Source organism: Triticum urartu, chromosome 6, assembly GCF_003073215.2.
Source record: "Triticum urartu cultivar G1812 chromosome 6, Tu2.1, whole genome shotgun sequence".
NCBI classification, from domain to species: Eukaryota; Viridiplantae; Streptophyta; class Magnoliopsida; order Poales; family Poaceae; genus Triticum; species Triticum urartu.
Window position 1 is genome coordinate 216,736,181 of NC_053027.1, and position 19,972 is coordinate 216,756,152.

Genomic DNA, 19,972 nt, shown 5'->3' on the forward strand with positions numbered 1-19,972 from the left:
CCTTGTTGAAATGAAGTTGTCCTCGACAGAAGCTCGTCTTCCTCACCCAAATAAGAATTCAAATCTGCAATGTTAAAAGTGGGACTAACCCCAAAATCTGCTTGCATCTCAAGTTTATATGCATTATCATTTATTTTCTCTAACACCTTAAAAGGACTATCAGCACTTGACATTAGCTCTGACTTGCGCAAATCAGGAAACCTATCCTTGCGCATATGTAATCAAACAAGATTTTCAGGTGCAAAGACAACATGTTTTCTACCCCTATCTCCGCTCCTACTAGCGGAAGCCTTCGTTGATGTCCCCGCTTGCCCGACGCCGGCCGTCCCCTCCTTTAAATCCGGCGACGCGCAAGGCCGCAGCCTAGTGCCCAGTCGACGTCGCAGCTCTCCTACATCTTTCTCCACCATCCGCCGTTCCGATCGCATTACGCCTTCGCCTACCCCCGTATGCGTCGCCGTCGCCTTTGCCATCTCCGCCTCCGCCCCAATGTGGCCCCGCCCGCGTGAAATGGTTTGGCTCCTGCTGGCGGGAAGCCGATGTCGCTATTGCAGGGGGAATGCCACCATCCGTCGCACCAATCGCCGGACGCCTTCGCCGTTGTCCCTGCCTGCCCAGCGCTGTGTGGATAAGAGAGTTGGGCGGGAATGAGGGGAAGAGGGCGAGGGAGTGGTTCGGGTGACTTTTGCTTCGTCCCGAACGATTGCGAGGTGATTACGTGGCAAGCGCAAACCGTCAAGATTCGTGCGACGATAACGAAAGAGTTCGATACGAGAAGCAAAAAAACCGGTCCTTCGGGACTTATTGATTCAGTAGCATTTTTGCCACCGTGTAATCTAAGCCTAGCAGGATGCCGAGGCAACACATGTATGGTCATGCCATAACCCACAGTGGTAGCCCCTCCGTCCGGGTTTATCGGGCCCGTGAGCAAAATAGGGGCATCCGTTATTGTAAGTCCCCTCCTCGATTTAGCACTAAAAAATGTTAGCTGTGCCTTCCAATTAATACCGAGCTTTTAATTCCGACCATAATACTACCCAATGCATGTCGTTCCTTCCTCCACCCATGGGCCAGGCAGCCGAGACTTTTGCTTTGGCCAACTTGCAGCGAGCGCCCTTATAAGGCAGTTACCGGTTAGCGTTTAATTTATTTTATTTATTGCATAAACTAGCACACATAATTAATAGATTCTCTTGATGCCTGTGTTTTGGTCGTAGGGCCCAACAAACCAGGACGGAGGGAGTATGCATTTGTCGCTTAAGACGGAACATGGCCCACATGGCATACACACCAGCGGGCATACCACACTCCATCTCTTTCTCCGCCGTGCCTTCACAATGCCGTGTGCAACCACGAGTGACTATCGAGTAGCCCCACAAGCTCCGGGTCCACCTGTCATGGCCATACCAAGAAGCCAAACGGAAAACCTCGCACACAACTGTCAGCAGATAGAGCCATCAAATCCACGCGCGCATTCACGCCCGCATCCGAAACTATTACACTCCGACCCACCAAAAGCAGCACCCATTAATCTACCCCTTTTCCGCTTTCCCATTAAAATCGACGAATTCTTCGCCGTAGAAAGCAGATTCGCGAACGGAAACAGCAGCACCGTTGCGTGTTCATATACTAGCACTATAATTCTTGCAATTTGTTGTGGTTTCTTCCCTCTTCGCTTCGATCAAACCGCGATACGAGTTGATATAAACAAGAAAACCGTGTTAGTGCTGTCCCCAATCGGTGGATTCCGAGTCCGATGTCTCGATCGACATTTTAATTCCGATTTGTGAGTTTGCTCAACACTTTTACCTAGGGTTTCCGATTCCTCGCCTCAAGGAAATTTACAGAATCGTAATCTTTGTCCTTTTCTTTATCTTCCTCTTCGCTTCAGATTTTTGGTGAATTGTCGTGGATTCCGCGGCCGCGGGGGCGCAGTGTCAAAGGTGTGACCAGTCGCGATGCAGTACCACCACCGCAGCCGCCTGCCGCCGCCTCCTCCACCGCCGTTTGGCCGGGGTAGTGGTGCCGTGTACCCCGGCGGCCACAAGCAGCCGTACGCTCCTCAAACTCCTCCTCGGCCCCCGCTTCTTGCGCCGCCGCATCGCAGATACGAGGTGCTCATGGAGGCCGGCCGCCTGGCGGCCGAGTACCTGGTATCCACGGGCGTGCTCCCGCCGTCCTCCCTACAGCGCGGCGGCGGCGACCCGTGGGCTGTTCCTCCTCCTCCACTGCCTCAACCGCCGCAGGAACCCCCCGCATTCTATGACTGGAGGAGGTACGATGATGTATATAGCAATAACCCTGGCACCCGGCCTAGGTGGAACAGTAGCATTACTAGTTGTTGTACTAATAGAGATGATTACAGTAATGGTGGTAGCTACAATGGGAGATGGAAGAGAAAGTATGGGGAGTACAGAATGGGGTATCCAGGTCGTGGAAGGGAGAGGGAGAAGGAGAGAGTAAGGTTGAATTCGAATGGTCGACGCTATGAGGAAGATAAGGACGAGGATGGTGCTCCTGGATTTCAGAGGGATCCGCGGTCCAGTGGGGAGAATGACGAGTCTAGGAGATGTGTGACGGATGAGGTGAAAGAGGCGGCACCTTTCATGGAGAAGGCTGTAGGTCAGTTGGAGATGAAGGATACCAGATTGAATGCTGATGTTAGGAAGAATGCTGATGCTCTGCTGGAGTTGCAGGCTGAGAATGAAGGTGAGATGAAAGAGAATAAAATACTGAGTTCAGAATTAGAGATGGACCCTAACGGTGATGTCAATAACACTTCTATTGTAGTTGTTATGGAGGCAGATGCGAAGCTTTTGCCAGATGGTAAGGTTGTGGGTGAGGAAGCTGAAGATAACAACAAAGTTTTGTGTGACCGTATTGCCTTGAATGATGACATGGAAATTTTGGAAAATGGTTTGCATGTCGACAGGAGGAGTTTGCTTAAACGCTGTGACTTTGCAAAAGCTCCAACGAAGCCCAGGTCATGCCATGCACATAGAAAGTCAGTAACTGAAACAGTCGATCTAGTTTCTTCTAGAGAAGGTTCGAAGATGGTAGCTGATGAAGCAGCAAATGAGAGATCTTTGACTAACATCCAGCCAGATAACAGAGAAGATCAAATCTACCAAGAAAGTACTGTCTCTAAGACAGCTTACAAAGAAATAACAATGGAACCTATGCTTCTCCAAGAAAACAAAACATTAGTCGTTACTGAAAATATGAAAGAATACAGGAACGATGCACAACTCCATGTAGTCCAGGAATACAAGGAAGAACAAGATGTATCATCTTTGACAATTTCTCAGAAGGATAACTTGATGCAAGAAAATGACTTATCTCCATTGTCGGCTTCTCGCAAGGGTGGCTTGATGCAAGAAACCAACCTATCTACGTTGACAGGAACGCAGGAGGATATCATGATCGAAGATGCCAACCTATCTCCATTGCCAGATGCTCACAATGATGGCTTGATTGCAGAAACCAACCTATCTCCAATGGCAGATGCACACAATGATAGCTTGATTGAAGAATCTGATCAATCTCCATCGACAGCTTCTCACGAAGTTACCTTGATGCAAGAAACTGACATAACTCAGTCATTATCTTTACATAAAAATAACTTAAATCTGCAATTTAAGGAAGGAGCCCAGATTTGTGATACTGAAATTGTGCCAAAAGAAGTGGGCTTGTTTGAGTTTTCTGATCAGAAGAACATTGTTGGTGTTGATTTGTTTTGTAATGCCGGGGCTGAAACTATCATCCAAATGGAAGAAGAAGAAAAGCTGGATCAATCCAGCTCATTCAGAATACCTAATAATCCTGGCTTTGGCCAACACTCTGCACCAGGATATTCAGTGGAGCCACATAAACAACTGCAAGAAGATTTTGGAGCAAATGTGGGAGACATTGTCGGTGGTACAAATAATTTGTGCCAAGTTTCATTAGACAATAACTCTGTCCAAGTATTTGATATAGAAGATGACATGCCAATTGAAGGTGCTGGCTTTGATTCTTCAAAAGCAAAGTGAGTTGATCGACATGCAGTTAGCTCCTCTATCGGGTTGAATGGAGTTAACCGTTTATGTTTATACCATGTTATAATGATCTAGGAATTACTTGGTAGCTCTTAAGAATAGCATGTCTATTGTTCTCTCATATCTTGCAACATATCAGGTAGCCTATTGAATAGTTCATGAGCAATATCTGTTGCATTAGACCATCCATCCGCTGTTTGTTAAATTTTCTGCATCGTAGGGTTTTGACTTCAAAATATGATGTTCAAACAGGAACGCGATGATATGCTCTAGCATGGATGTCATAATGCACCCTGGCATACATACTGATGATCTTCCTGTAATTGAAGATGGTTACAATCTTACACTTTCTGATTATCTAGTGGCTGATATACCATGCTACACATCATTGCGACCTGATCTTCAAGCTGGTATATGTACCAATGATTCTGAGGTTAGACTTCCTGGTTCTTTTAGATACTCGCCACGGGAAGGCCTTGTAGTGACGTTCTCATGAATAATTTGGTTATTATTTAGTCTTTTACTGCACTAGACGATAGCATACTAAATTTTTGTTTCCTCTTCAGGGCATCCCTGTCATGGATGATCCAATATATGGGTCTCTCACTGATATTGGTAATGGATTTTTGTTCCCCTAATTTTTGCTTTAGCTCTTCGCTTTAGGTCTATGTCCTCTTTGTCTGGTTTTCCCATGTCTCAGATACATACTTTTTTTGTTACCAGTTGCATTTGTTTGTTTGTGGTAAAATGTTGCATCAACATTCCGGTACAAGGCTTTCTGGTTACTGTTCTGGTAAAATTGAATTAATGTTCTGGTATGAATAGATAGATATATCCTGTTATATAGACTGTATCCGCACACCATCCTATGCAGCCCAACAGATAACTAATGAAGTGAATATTTCGAACTCAGCTGTCCATGTGGGAACTTCTCACTGTATCAAGATTCAGGTTAGATTGTCATGGCTGCCCATCAGGCCCAGTAGTTGATCTTTTCCTATCAGTTACAAGTGGACATTTACGCCTGGTGTTTCAGTGAATAAATGGGAGTAACACAAGTTACTCTCAGGTTAGACACTAGCTTAAATTCTTGTCCTTTATATGGATAAAATTATCTTCTTAGAATAACACTAGATTCAAATACATTAATTGTTCGTTGCTGAACAAACTTATCTACACGTTGTGATGCCCTGGAGTACTTGCTTAAGGGTAGTATCATAGTTGTGGGGGACGATGCAGCGATGCTCGAACTGGGATCATCAACCCAAATCGAGGGCCGGGGTCGACATGTCCGACACCATGAGTCAATGTCCGGGACGCGACCCAGACACTAGGATCACAAATCCCATTCAGCAAGCCCAAAACATTGGATCTCTATCCCAACTCCCCATCGCCAGCAGGAAACGGAAGGATTGATTCATGAAGATATCGAGAATTACCAGGTCCAGGAGTCCATGGTGTCCGCCTTCCACCGGCGTGAACGTGTGCCCGGTGGCTGCAGTCCCGCATCCCGCTGCCGCTGTGCAGGACCTGAAAGCCGGGCTCTGTGCAGCCGACCAGGTAAGCCCCCATGGTGGCATAGTTGCGGAGGTGGCGCCGAAGTGCCGAACCGGCGGCTCCCTCTGGTATTTGCCCCTGACTTCCTGAGTTGCTGTGGAAACTTCAGCGGGAGATCTTTTGATGTTTCACACTTTCCCTGAAAAAGTTAACGCTAACGTACATAGTGTAGACCAAGCCATGCAATTAGCGACATGCCACCTACATACAATGGAATCAATTGATTGTAACCTTTTTTCACTCACGGTGATTTAGCCATCCTTATGCACCTTTGCATCTCGAAACTCCCTTCATCTTGGGTCACGTTCCTCGACCCATCTTATCGTCCCGGGATCATCGTTCCCAAACTGTTGGGGATGCGTTCCACCTATCAATCGGTCGTGCAAAAGATGTATACCCCGTCGTGCCCTGTTATTGGCCACCCGGTGATCCTCGACCCTCGTTCCCGTCCCTCGAGCCAGGAACTTGGCAACTATGGTAAGTCTTGCTATTTGTATCCAGTGCTCCTTGATAATTCCGGGTAAATGTCTGTTCACTGTTTCTTCTGACTGAGCAAGTTTTGAGTACCTGTGCAATGCTCCCACTACAAGAGATGAGATCTCTTGTATCTTTTGTACCTTGCTCAGGATGAAGTCAGACACCGTCTGCCTGGGTTCCAGGCACATTAGCCCTTTTATGATTTTATCACCCAAAGCTAAACCCCCATTTACTCCGAATCCTAGACCATCTTCCCCTTCCTAAGCCTACGTAGAGAAGTCCAGCTTGCCACATGCAAATTTGTTACCCTTGCCCATGTTTGCTTTGTTAGGAATATGCAACTTGTATTCCCATGAGGCCATAGGCCGATATATATACATGTACAGATGTGAAACATATGCAGGAAACCCCTTATATAACGGGATAAATACAAAGGGGTACATGACTTATAATATAACTCTAACACCCCCCCTCAAACTCATGGTGGATGAACAACACTGAGTTTGGAGAGATAAAAGCCATGTTGTACTCTAGTCTGGGCCTTCGTCAGGAAGTCTGCCAATTGTAACTCGGAAGGCACATACTGAAGAGCAATAACCCGATCCTGCACACCAGCGCGTACATAGAAAGCATCAACACCAATGTGCTTGGTGAGCTCATGCTTCACAGGATCACGCGCAATGCTAATAGCACCTGTACTGTCAGATAAGAGCGGAGTCGGTGTAGTGACAGAAACACCAAAATCCTGAAGTAACCACTGTAACCAAGTCACCTCTGCCGTCAAAAGAGCCATTGCTCGCAACTCAGCCTCGGCACTCGAACGGGAAACTGCAATCTGTTTCTTCGTCTTCCAGGCAATGAGAGAACCACCAAGAAAAACACAGTAAGCAGAAAGTGAACGGCGATCTGAAGGATCACTAGCCCACGTAGCATCCGAATAAGCCTGAAGCTGTAAAGAACTGGAGCGAGGAAAGAATAGACGGTGAGAGATTGTGCCCCGAAGATATCGGAGAACACGAAGGAGATGACTATAGTGGACCGATGTGGGAGCGGAGACGAACTGACTCAGAATATGAACCGGATAAGAGATATCCGGACGAGTGACAGCTAGATAGACAAGACTACCAACAAGATGACGATAGCGCGTCGGGTCAGGGAGGGGATCACCATCAGTAGCACGGAGGTGAACATTGAGCTCCATAGGAGTCTCAACAATGCGTTCGTCAGTAAGAGCAGCACGAGCAAGAAGATCCTGGATATACTTTTCCTGGGATATAAAAAAGCCATCAGAGGTAGAAGAGACTTCAATCCCAAGAAAGTAGCGAAGAGGGCCAAGATCAGACATAAGAAACTGCTCACTAAGACGGGCCTTTACAAAGGCAATATACTCGGGGTCATCCCCAGTGATGACCATGTCATCAACATAGAGAAGAAGAAGAGTCCGACCACGAGGAGAAAGGTGAATAAACAATGCTGGATCATGAGCACTTGCTGAAAAACCAGCAGCAGTGACTACAGAGGCAAAACGCTCAAACCAGGCACGGGGGGCTTGCTTAAGGCCATAGAGAGAGCGACGAAGACGACAGACCATGCCATCAGGAACAGAATACCCAGGTGGTGGCTGCATGTACACCTCCTCACGCAGCTCACCATTAAGAAAAGCATTCTTAACATCAAGCTGAGATATAGACCAGTGGCGTGCAGAGGCAACGGCAAGAAGTGTACGAACAGTGGTCATATGTGCCACAGGAGCAAAAGTCTCGTCATAATCACGACCATGCTCCTGCTGAAAACCATGAGCCACAAGACGAGCTTTGTGACGCTCAAGAGAACCATCGGAGCGAGTCTTAACCTTGTAGACCCACTTACAAGTGATGGGACGGACTCCGGGAGGAAGGGAAACAAGATCCCAGGTACCAGTGCGTTCAAGAGCAGCAATCTCCTCTGCCATCACAAACTGCCATTCAGGATGAACAACAGCCTGACGATAAGAAGTCGGCTCAAGAACAGCAGCACCAGCGGTGGGAAATCCAAAGCGATCAACAGGCGGACGAGGACGAGAACGCAAGCCATAAGTAGGCTGAGAGGAAGATGACGACACATCCACGGAGGCATCCACAGGATGTGAACGACGAGTGTAATGCTGAGGAAAAGATGGAACAATAGAAGGAGGAATCGCCAAGGTAGAATCGAGGGGTGGCGACGAAGAAGTCACCGGAGATGAAGGTGTAGAATCCGGTGACATGCTAGACGAGGAGACCGTGGAAGATGGTGGCATCAAATCGACTAGAGGTGGAGAAGCAGAGGGAGCGGAACGAATAGGCACAGGCTCGACAGGGGTGATAGGTGAGTCAGGAAAAGTGAGGAAAGAGATATCCTCCACTGAAAAGGTCGAGGAAGATGGGCGTGGGTAGAAGGGACGAGACTCATCAAAAGTCACGTCTCGAGAGATACGCATCCGACGACCGATAGGATCCCAACAACGATAGCCCTTATGCTCATCACTGTAGCCTAAAAAGACACACTCAACAGACTGAGCGGTCAGTTTGGTGCGTTCGCGAGGGGCAAGAAGAACATAGCAAACACAACCAAACAAGCGAAGCATCGAATAATCGGGAGAACGATCAAAAAGACGCTCGAAAGGAACACCACCCTGTAGAGCAGCGGAAGGCTGGAGATTGATAAGATAGGTGGAGGTGGAGACGGCCTCAGCCCAAAAATGAGGCGGGAGAGAGGCAGTAATCGGCAATGCACGAGCCGTCTCAAGAAGATGACGATGCTTTCGCTCAGCCACACCATTCTGAGCATGAGCACCAGGACAAGAGAATTGAGAGAGAGTGCCTTCCTCAGCAAGAACACCACGCAACATCTTAGAGATATACTCGCCAGCAGAGTCAGCACGAAGAACACGAATGGGTGAAGAGAACTGAGTATGAACCATGGCAGCAAAACGCTTATAAATAGACAACACCTCACTACGAGAAGTCATGAAATAAAGCCATGTGTAACGAGAGAAGTCATCTATGAAAATAATATAGTATTTATGACCACCTTTGGAAGCGAAAGGAGCCGGACCCATACATCAGAATGGACTAAATCAAAAGGACGCTTAGACACTGACTCACTATGTGAATATGGTAACTGAATCTGCTTGCCAAGACGACAACCCTGACACTCTAAAGAGACATCTCTTGAGACAGACCCCAGAAGGCCTCGACGAACTAAGGACGACAACCGAGAACCACACAGATGACCAAGTCGATGATGCCACTGCTTGAAGGAACCAGTAACAGAGGCGACTGAAGTGGAGGAACTGGCGATAGTGGTGGCAGCAGAAGGAACATGAAGCCAGTCCAACTCCCAAAGACCCTGAGAATCACGGCGGCGAGGGCCAGCCCCAACCAGAGTGTGCGTGCGACGGTCCTGGACAGAACAAGAGTCAACGTCAAGTATGACGCGACAACCAGAATCAGTAAGTTGACCAGCAGAAAACAGATTCATGGTGAGTCGAGGAACATGAGCAACATCAGGAACAGAGTAAGGAGTGGTAAGAGTGCCTCTACTAACGACAGAAAGTGGAGTACCATCAGCAGTGAGGACATGAACAGGAGAATCCAGCGAGCGAAGAGAGGACAAAATGGAAGAATGAGAAGACATATGAAAAGAAGCTCTAGAGTCCAGAACCCATGGGGATGTACCTGACTGTGTAGAGGGTGATTGCTCAGTGCGGGAAGTATCAGTCACAGAACCAGCAGTACCCGTCGAGGAAGAACCTGAAGCCGCGAGCAGACGCTTAAGTCTCAGAATATCCTGCTCAGTCAAAGTAATGGCTGAAGCTGTCGAGGTAGATGACGAAGTCCCAGAAGATGATGATCGCGCCTTGCGCAGGTGTTTCTTCTTCATGTAGCACTGAGACTCAAGATGACCATCATTGTTGCAGTAGTCGCAATGTGGACGGGGGCGACCTGAGCCTCCAGAAGGAGTGGGCAAGAGCGGCGGAGCACTCGAGCGAGAAGGGGTCGGTGCAGCAGGTGGCGTAGGAGCACGAGTAGCGAGCACAGAGGGAACCTCCAGCAAACCAGCACCACGTAAGCGAGTCTCCTCAGCACGAATCTCAGAAAGCGCCTCCATGAGAGAAATACGGCCACGAGCAAACAACTGAGCACGCCGGGGCTCAAACTCCTTACGGAGCCGAGACAGGAACTCATAGACGTGATGAAACTCCAAATTGGCCTGGACAGCCTGGCAACAAGGGCAGGTACGACAACCAGCACTGCGGAGAGAATCAAGCTGGCGCCAGATAGCAGAACTCTGTGCATAGAAGTCATCAACAGTAGAGTCACCCTGCTGAAGAGCATGCTCCTGACGGATCACAGAAAGGTATAAGGCATCACCAGAGGGCTGATAGCGCTGACGAAGACGGGTCCACATCTCAAAGACAGTAGGAAGACCCAGAAACTCAGAAGCAAACTGAGGCAGAACACTAGCAGTGAGAACAGCAGCAGCATGAGCATCATCATCAAGCCACTGGGTGTAAGCAGACAGAGCACCATGATAAATTTGAAGAGCCTCCTCATAAGCCAAAACCTTCTCATCATAAGCACGATCAGCAGCCTCATCAGCAAGCTTAGCCGCATCCTTGGCGGCCTGATTAGCATCCGGAGCAAGAACCAGTGGAGTCGGCGGAGTAGGGGCCACCGGAGGAACCGGACGTGGCGGACAGCAGACCTCGCCAGAAAGAACACCCCAGAGACGAATGCCACGCATGTGAATGTGCATAAAGCCAGTGAACTCGGTGTAGTTAGTACCATCGAAAATCACCGGACAGCGAGGGACAGCAACATAGCCCGATGCAGCAGACATATCTTTTTTTTTAGCAGAGATCCAAAACCAGCAGAATCCGACGAGAGCAGCAGGGACGAGACCACCAGTTTCCAATCAGCAACAGGACGGGATCGGGGGAGCAGCAGGCAGTCGATCCAGACCAAGGGGCGGCTGGCAGCTGGAGGCAGCGGCGGGATCCAGCAGGGCCTGTGCGAATCGGAACAAGGGCGAGCTCGAGCGGGACGTCCTTGATCGGGGGAGGGGCTGCGAGCGATCGATCGGGGGAGGGGCTGCGAGCGTCCTTATAGGATCGAGAACGGGAGAGGAGGCCCGATCCGATCCAGGACGGGATCCGAGCGGGACAAGGAGATCGAGGCTGCGGCCTCTATCGGGAGGAGAGACGGATCAATCGCACGAGTTGCAGCGTGCAAAAAAAGTTAACCTAGCTCTGATACCATGTTAGGAATATGCAACTTGTATTCCCATGAGGCCATAGGCCGATATATATACATATACAGATATGAAACATATGCAGGAAACTCCTTATATAACGGGATAAATACAAAGGGGTACATGACTTATAATATAACTCTAACATGCTTGAGGTAATCAAACCATTCCCAGAATATTGACCTTTTTATTAGCTGTGATTCAAAAAAAAACTATGGACCTTTATCTTATATCACAATTTTTGTTGATAAAAAAGGAAAACATGTTTTCATTGCTGTGTGGGCTGAAATCAAACCTGAGGCCTCACGCTCATGCACCCCTGCACGCTTCAACGCTTTGAGCTCTGTTTGCTTACTTAATACAGATATCTGTATTAGTAATTAAACCTATTGTAGCCAGTGGATGATCTCTCTCTCTCTCTCTAATATATATATATATATATATTAGTGTGGATTTTTTAACACCTGGTGACTATGTCACCCCTTTGGGTGGCAGTGTCACTCCATGTTATCTCCGTTCAATGCATGCCTCGTGATTTGTGCAAATGCTATCATCATTCCTTCGCCAGGATTCAATTCTAAGTAGTATCTATATGGAGTGTGTGTAGTATGTAGTATATAAGAATATATACACACACTTTTAGGTAGTACGTATGTACCATATTGTTAGCATACTCTTTTTTACATACAAATGTGTATTTCACAAATATAATAAAAACTATGGGCTCACTTGCAATTTTTCATGTAGATCATTTTGGAGTATCTTAGACATAGTATATGAACATACTAAACATTGATAGATAGTATATATAATTAGACATGATGATATATGAGACGTGGTTGTAACTACACACACCAATTTTATGTACTCCTGGGAATATGTACGCCCGCATTCAATATACATGCTGTAACAGACTCATTATACCTCTTTATTATTTTTAGTATACCTCATTAAGGGGCTGTTTGGTTGCCACCCTGACGTGAACTAGCCTGGCCGGACACCTACCTGGTAGCCGCCTGAGTTCTTTGGTTGGAGACCTGAAGCTTCCACTGCTAACCTGACCTGACAACCCCCAATCATAGTTATCCTGGCTCGTAGTATGTGCAATGCAGTTAGCCTGGCTCAGGCCTTTGAATTCTTGTGCTTGGCCGCTGCCTGAGCGGTAATCACTTCTGCAACAAAGGCACCCACGGGAGTCTATTTTTTAAATAGCAAAGCATCTTGTACCTAAGAGCAACTCCAACGTGCCGACCCAAATGGACAGCGCTTTTGTCCGCTTTTTGTCCGTTTGGGTCGGCCGCCCGCCCGGCGTCCGCCTTGTTTGAGATTTGGGTCGGCAGTGCGCCCAACACGCCGACCCATATGTGCCGGCGTGGCCGGCTGGCCGCCCTTTTTCAACAAATAGCACAATTTTTGCATTATTTCACACACAACTTTTGCATTATTTCATAAGCAAACATATAGTCCACAACCAAAAAAATAACGTAGTTTCAACCAAATAAAATAGCATAGTTTTACAAGCCGAATAAAAGAAAAAATGTCTCACATAGTTTTGCAAGCCGAATAAAGAAGATACATCTATTGGTTGCCAACATGAGCCCACATATGCTCAACCAAATCATTTTGCAGTTGCATGTGAGTTTCCCAATCACGCAAGTCATGATGAAATTGGGTGAACTGTTCAAACGTTGCCGCTCCTCCATGCTCAGGTACAACATTCTCACCCTGAAACTGAAACTCTTGATCGTAGAGACGTTCCGGGTGCTCATCTTTTACGATCATATTGTGCATGATCACACGAGCAGTCATCACCTCCCACAGTTTCTGCGTGCTCCAAGTATTAGCAAGATACCGAACGATGCCCGATCGAAATTGCAAAACACCAAAGGCACGCTCGACGTCCTTCCTAGCACTCTCTTGCTCTTGGGCAAATCTTTTCCTCTTCTCTCCGATAGGGTTGGGGATTGTCTTCACAATAGTGGTCCACTGAGGATAGATACCGTCACCCAGGTAGTATCCTTTGTTGTAGTTGTGGCCGTTGATAGTAAAGTTCACCGGTGGGCTGTTGCCTTCGGCAAGCCTAGCAAACACCGGCGAGCGCTGAAGCACGTTGATATCATTGTGTGATCCGGCCATGCCAAAGAAAGAGTGCCGGATCCAGAGATCTTGAGACGCCACGGCCTCAAGTATGACAGTGCAAGCCCTGACATGGCCCTTATACTGCCCTTGCCAAGCAGAAGGGCAGTTCTTCCACTCCCAGTGCATGAAGTCTATGCTGCCAAGCATCCCTAGGAAGCCCCTGCTGGCATTCATCGCCAACAAACATGTTGTATCTTCAGGAGTCGACTCTCTCAAGTACTCAGGGCCAAACACAGCAATAACAGCCTTGCAGAACTTATACAGGGAGTCTAGGCATGTAGACTCGCTCATACGGACGTACTCGTCAATGAGATCATTGGGTACTCTGTATGCAAGCATTCGGATGGCGGCAGTGCATTTTCGGATAAGAGGAGAAACCATTCTTTCCAACGGCATCCTCTTTGCACTCGAAATAGTCATCATAGCCGACCACCCCCTCTCTAATACGGTTGAAAAGATGCCTACTCATACGGAAACGGCGGTGGAATTTCTGATGTTTGAACAACGGGTTTGTTGTGTCAAAGTAGACCTTCCAAAGAAGGAAATGCCCGCTCTCTCGATTGCGATTCAACGCCGGAAGGTGCCCCGGAATGGAGCCACGGAACGATGGCCGCTGGCTATTGAGGTGGTGATGGACCAACACGGCAGCCAAGATCTCCTCATCATCGGACGAGGAATTGTCGGAGTCGCAAAGGAAATTGTGAAAAAAAAATTGTCGGTGGAGTCCATTTTGTACCTTGGCAAACTGTCGAACAGCTTGTGGGTGTCAACGAAGGAGACGGCCGTCGAAGGGAGTCGTGCCACCCTCGGACCAACTAGCTGCCCCGGCGGTGTCCGACGAGTGTGCCGGTGAGGATCTGGCCGGGGCGGCGAGGCGGCTTCTTGGTCGCGGTCGCGGCTGTGTCGGGGGACCGGGGGTGGGAAGCTTTCGGTTCCCCAGCGGCAAGACGGCGGTGGCGGGCGACGTGGGAGGTGGCGGCGTTGCAGAGGGGATGTTGCGGCGCCGACAGCTGGCAGAGTCACCGGAGAAATGGGCGGCGGCGGTGGCGACGAAGGAGGCGGGCGAGGGTTTGTTGTTGGAACGTAAGAGGATGGCCAATGTGCCACCAACCAGCGGGCCAGGGGGGAGGAGTAGGCGGGCGCGCGGGCGTTCGTCGCGTGTCCGCGCTGACGCAAAGCCGTCTCAAAAATGGGCCGGGAGGCGGATGAAAAGCGGACGCGCGTCCATTTGGGTCGGCGCGTTGGGCCGACTTTTCTGTCTGCGCCGACCAAAACGGACGTGCGCGGACGAAATGGGTCGCCGCGTTGGAGTTGCTCTAAGCACTTGGCAGGCCAGGCTGCCAACGAAACAACACCTCTCAAACCTGCCTGGCCAGGCAAAAATCACAAGATTCTCCGGCTACTGTCAGGCACAGAAATTTCTCAGCCATGACTCCCAGGGTGGCAACCAAACAACCCCGAATTTTTTTTGAATTTTTTTTTGTAAAACTGACTTTGAGGTATCTAGTCATTATATTGATGAAGTATAGACTAATTTTCTGTACTCTTGGGAGTATGTACTCCCACATTCAAAATATACCTCTTAAACAAATTTATTATACCTCCATCTAAGTTTCACAAAAAAAATCAACGAAGCCCATAGTTTAGGGCATCTCCAACAACGTGCATCAAAACGCCGCTAAACGTCTGAACAGAGCGGTCCGGACACTTTTTGCCATCCACTGTCGTGCCCACAAACCGGACGCAAACCTGTAGGAGGTTTGTGGCCATCCGGACATCCACCATGTATGTGTCCTACTAAGTGGTCTGGTCCCACCCAAAACCTTCGCCGCGTGTTCCGCTCTAGAAGCCTCGCGATGCATTCACCGCCGCTCAGAGGAGATGTACCAGACAGTCACCTACTTGCGTTGATGCCGGTCAGACCGACATACCGGACGGCTGTTCGAAGCTGCTTCGACCGATAAGCCTACTCTGTCCGCTGTGCTTGCATGGAAGCGGCGCTGGTCCATGTGGCCCAACTATTTAAGCAGTCCACTCTCGTTGGCAAACCCCATCTCCACTCCAGGCATCCTCTCCCCTCACCTTTCCTCCGCGCACCGCAGAGATGGGCAAGTCCGGCAGCGGATCCGGCTGGTTCTTGGCGGCTGGTAGGTGGATCCCCGGGGTCATCCAGATCATGGCGCCACCGCCAACGGTCTCCGGGCCCGCCGACGCCCACAATCAAGGAGGTGGTGATCTCCAATGATGACGAGGGGCAGCAGCAGCCACACCTCCTCGCCTAAGGCCCCGCTAACGTACGTGGAGTATGCACGCCAGCTCTAGCTGCTGCTTGAGCGGCTGCTCTTCGACCATGGTCCAGCGCCATAGTTTGCCGTTGTGACTCATCCGCATCAAGGAGCCGACGTCCCTGTCGCATGACCGCGTCAAGACGGAGCCAGGGCCCTCGTTGAGCAGCCAGCATCCTCGCTGCGCCGTTTCGGGCACGGCAAGCAGGTAGTGCCGCCATCCCTGCCCCGATGGTGCACGACCTCCGTGAAGGAGGAGGCGCCCTCCCTGGCGATTGGCAATGCACGCGGCCGTCTCCTTCACTACCTTGGTTGTGGTGGCGGCGCCTGGTCTCGAGCACCAGGGCGAAGGCTGACAAGGCGGCAACTAAGGAGCACCAGGAGCGACGCGTAGTTCGGCCTTCGCGAAGTCGGACGTGGCATTGGATTGGGTGCGCACCGACCCAGACCTCGCGTTCGCTGGGGCCGAGACCGCGCAGACATCCTCCCACTGCCAGTGCCGGACTAGAGACCAGCCCTACAAGATCAGGCTGTCCGAGTTCGAGCTCGCCGCCTGTGCCCTCGCCGGCAAGGGCAAGGGCCAGTCCGCACCCGACCCTCGCTGCCAGCCGGACGCGACCCATGTTTGCGCGAGACGACAACCGATGAGGGTTGCCATGACTCCTGGGAGTCCGTCCGCTGCTGGAAGGACAATGACGGACCGGACGGCATGGAGGTGCAGGCGGTCTCAGAGGCCATGCCTACATGGGCACCCTCCAGTGCCTCGCGTAGTTTAGTTTAGTTTTCTTAAAGAGCTGAACTTGTTAAATAGCATCCGATTTGCATTTAATACATGAAACTTGCTTAAAGTCTGTCCGGTTTGCATGAATTTTGTCCGTTTGTGAAATATCCTGGTGCATAGGGTTGGATGGCTGCCCCCTCTGTCCACGGACATGCCCGGACGTGTCCGCAAACATTTGGTGTGTCCGATTTGACACACGGCGTTGGAGTTGCCCTTATGCAGTATATAGCATTTTTTACGTACAAAAATGAGGTTTAGGTGTAAATAATATAAATATGTGGTATCAACTGTAGTTTGTCAGGAAACTCACTTTGGGTGTCTGGTAATTATAAAAAATGGTATAATCAATTAATTTATGTGGTCTATGAGGAGCGGGAGTATATATCGGAGTCACTGATCCATTTCCTATGCAACTCAGTGACGTATAGTTGCACACTAGTTTTTTCTTTTTTAGTGTTTGTTCCACACTAGTTTTAGTATACTAGGGAAGTCCTCCATGTTCCTAAACTATGTTTTGACTGGCTTTGGTGATACTGTTAAGTTGAATGTACAGATATAATCAGAGACTCGCAATTACCCATCTAGTTATTTATAGCGATTAAGCGCACACTTTAGTGTGGTTGCATATACTTCAAGACATGATAAATCCTTTGCAAATACTTCCTATGCACGTGTTTAGAAAAATTATCAATGCTGATGTGTTGTTTGTGAGAAGAAATTAGTGAAGTAAGAAAGAAAATGTGTTTTTGTAGTACATCTTAAAAAACTCAAATCACTGACTATAAAGTGGCAATTTCTCTATATGTGAAGTTCAAAGAACTGAATCTTTTTCTTTGCTCTGTATCACCCACATCATATAATTAAGAGTAAATTTTGGTGTGGATGATGTATTTTGTTACAAAGGATCAGATGTAGAAACAAAAACCGGCGCATTGCACCAGGTTGACTGCCAAAGTCTTGATCAGAATCTGGTTCAATCTGTCGCTTTGTATAACTTTTTATTGCTAATTGTGGTGCAATGTGATGATATTTTTAAATCTGATCCAAGCTTTTTTTGTGAATACGTGCATGCTCCGCAATTGAATTTATTCAGTAATCGAACATAGCCATCTCTTAATTCTGCCTTGTCACTCAGCAAATTAGAGCATGCACCTTTCATCTTATTTACAGGATCTATTTGGTATGTGAAAAGGATTGGCACATTTGCGTTGGAATCTGTAGGCCAACCTTCTTAGGTTAAGGACTATAGTGAATATCATAAAAGCATCGCGGGTGCTAGTGAAATGAATGGCAAACTCATGCATGATATTCAGTACCTTTGGCAATTAAAAATTCGGGATTAGTTGGAAAGTACTCACGTTGGTAATACCTATTCAATGGCTAGGTAATGTGAAAATTGCTGCATGCTTGATTCATACTACACCCCGCCCACTTTTGGTATCATTTTAAGTAGGTGGGTTTTGTTTTCAAATACTTCCATTTTGGTGAATTCTTATGTCAGCTGCCCCACTAAATGCTATCAAAATGACATAAACTACAACATTTGCTCATTTCTTGCTCCATGTGAGCTAAAATGACATATTTTTGGATTAGAGGTGGTAACAGCCATGACCATGAACATATTTTGCATGTTATTGTTAACATTGTATACTTGTAAAAGTTTGTTGGTAACAATGTGGGTCAATTTTCCCATGGAGTTGAATATTTGTTTCCCTCTTTGGTTCTTTTAGGTTTCATGGATGTTTGGAGCCAGCCAGCTGAGGACTTCGAGAAATTCTTCTAATCCGCTGCCAAAACCAGGAATTGTTCAAAAACGTGACAAAAATAACATGTGTAGCATAGCGTAGGGAAGAATAAGCAGATTGCCCCTCCTGTCAAAGAAAAGGCAATCATACTGTAGCAATAGAGAAATTCTAATGCCGATACTAGTTTGATGGAGCAAGTCTCTGATTCAAAGTTAATTTTATGTGCAGTTCGATATTGTAGGATATGTAGATTCTTTTTGCTGTTTTATTCTGGAAATAGTAGCGGAACCAGCCTGCATATATTGGATGATTGAACATAGCATTGTTTTGCGAACGTGATCTTTCTCCAGGGTGAAAATCTAAGATATTTGATCGGGCAACGACAATGTTTGTACTTTGTTTCCTTCTTGAAGGAGTTGCTTTTGGAGAACCTCATTTGTAGTTTGGGTGTTGTTTTTGGTGGTGGTTAGAGTGCTGCTATTCCGGTGATTGATCACCATGGCGGGTCTTTTTTCTTTTTTGTTTTATCTTTTTTTTGGGCTGTGTGCATCCTGGATGTTTTTAAGGATCTTGTTGTTGCAGAGGTGAGTGTAATTGATGTCTTCTTGATATTAATATATATTCTTTTTTTAAACCTTTCTTCATTGGATGATGATTGGATCAGTGTAGTACTTTATTGGGGATAACATGTATGACCCGGCTGGGTGATTGTGATTCAAATGGACCGTAATGAGGACCTTTTTGACTTTACATGATCCCTCTCTCCTCCTCCCTCTCAAAGAAACAAAACAAAACCAAAGCACTGACGAACTTAGGGCATCTACAGCCGGACTGAACAAATTTAGCCCCTCAAACGTCAGCCGGATTGAACAAATTTAGCCCCTCAAACGTCAGCTGGATTGAACAAATTTAGCCCCTCAAACGTTCGTGGAGCGCCCGATTAGCGTCCGGGCGTGTCTGTTTGGAATCCCTATTTTGCCCGTCATGCAGTCATGTCCCTTACTTTTTCTCTTATATGACCGGTCACATGCATATGATTGGTGGAGAAGGAGAGAGAGAAAAGAAATTATAAAGAAAGAAAAAAAAAGCTCTATGGTGGGTCTAATCCTATGTGGCGCACGCATGGCCACTCACAAGACATGCCTGGGCACTCCTCGTACTCATCTCATATGAGATGAATATGAGGAGTGTCAGACAACCCGGGCATCTAAGGAGGCTATGCGGGTCCGGTAGGATCAACTTTTTTGCTTCTCCCTGGTCCTGTGTCCGTCTGGTCAATTTGAGTCCGGCTATAGATGCTCTTATCTGCCAACCTCGAAAATAAGTCCGGCATGTCTGGAACTCTTTGTGTCAAACAGTGACGTCCGGCCAGTCAAACACATAGGCATGTGGTGTAGACTATAGCTAGGCTGTGAACCACAAGCTAAAAGAGAAAATATTTTTTGAATGTTGGCAGGAGAGTTGTCAAATCCATTGATCAGAAGGAGGTATTACAAATAACACCTTGATACATCTCTAATATATCTATAATTTTTGATTGTTTCATGCTATTATATTATCAATCTTGGATACTTTATATGCTTTATTATGCAATTTTATATTATTTTTGGGAACTAACCTATTAACCCAGTGCTTAGTGCTAGTTGCTATTTTCTGTTTGTTTTGGTTTTTCAGAAA

At 47.6% G+C, this 19,972-nt stretch overlaps 1 protein-coding gene across 6 annotated transcripts; it reads left to right on the forward strand.

The window, feature by feature from the left end:
• Positions 1 to 1,445: 1,445 nt before the first annotated feature.
• LOC125512537 lies at positions 1,446 to 18,939 on the forward strand. Of its 6 annotated transcripts, none has more exons than XM_048677634.1 (7): positions 1,446 to 1,786; positions 1,892 to 3,458; positions 3,510 to 4,027; positions 4,290 to 4,470; positions 4,604 to 4,652; positions 5,926 to 6,071; positions 18,281 to 18,939. In XM_048677634.1, exons 2-6 carry the CDS (start codon positions 1,959 to 1,961, stop codon positions 6,021 to 6,023), a joined length of 2,346 nt encoding a protein of 781 aa, XP_048533591.1. In that variant the 5' UTR covers positions 1,446 to 1,786; positions 1,892 to 1,958; the 3' UTR covers positions 6,024 to 6,071; positions 18,281 to 18,939. The 6 variants fall into 6 exon arrangements, with proteins under 6 accessions (XP_048533591.1, XP_048533593.1, XP_048533594.1 ...); XM_048677636.1 differs by having other exon boundaries at positions 1,892 to 2,709; positions 2,791 to 4,027; XM_048677637.1 differs by having other exon boundaries at positions 1,892 to 2,275; positions 2,366 to 4,027.
• Positions 18,940 to 19,972: the final 1,033 nt, after the last annotated feature.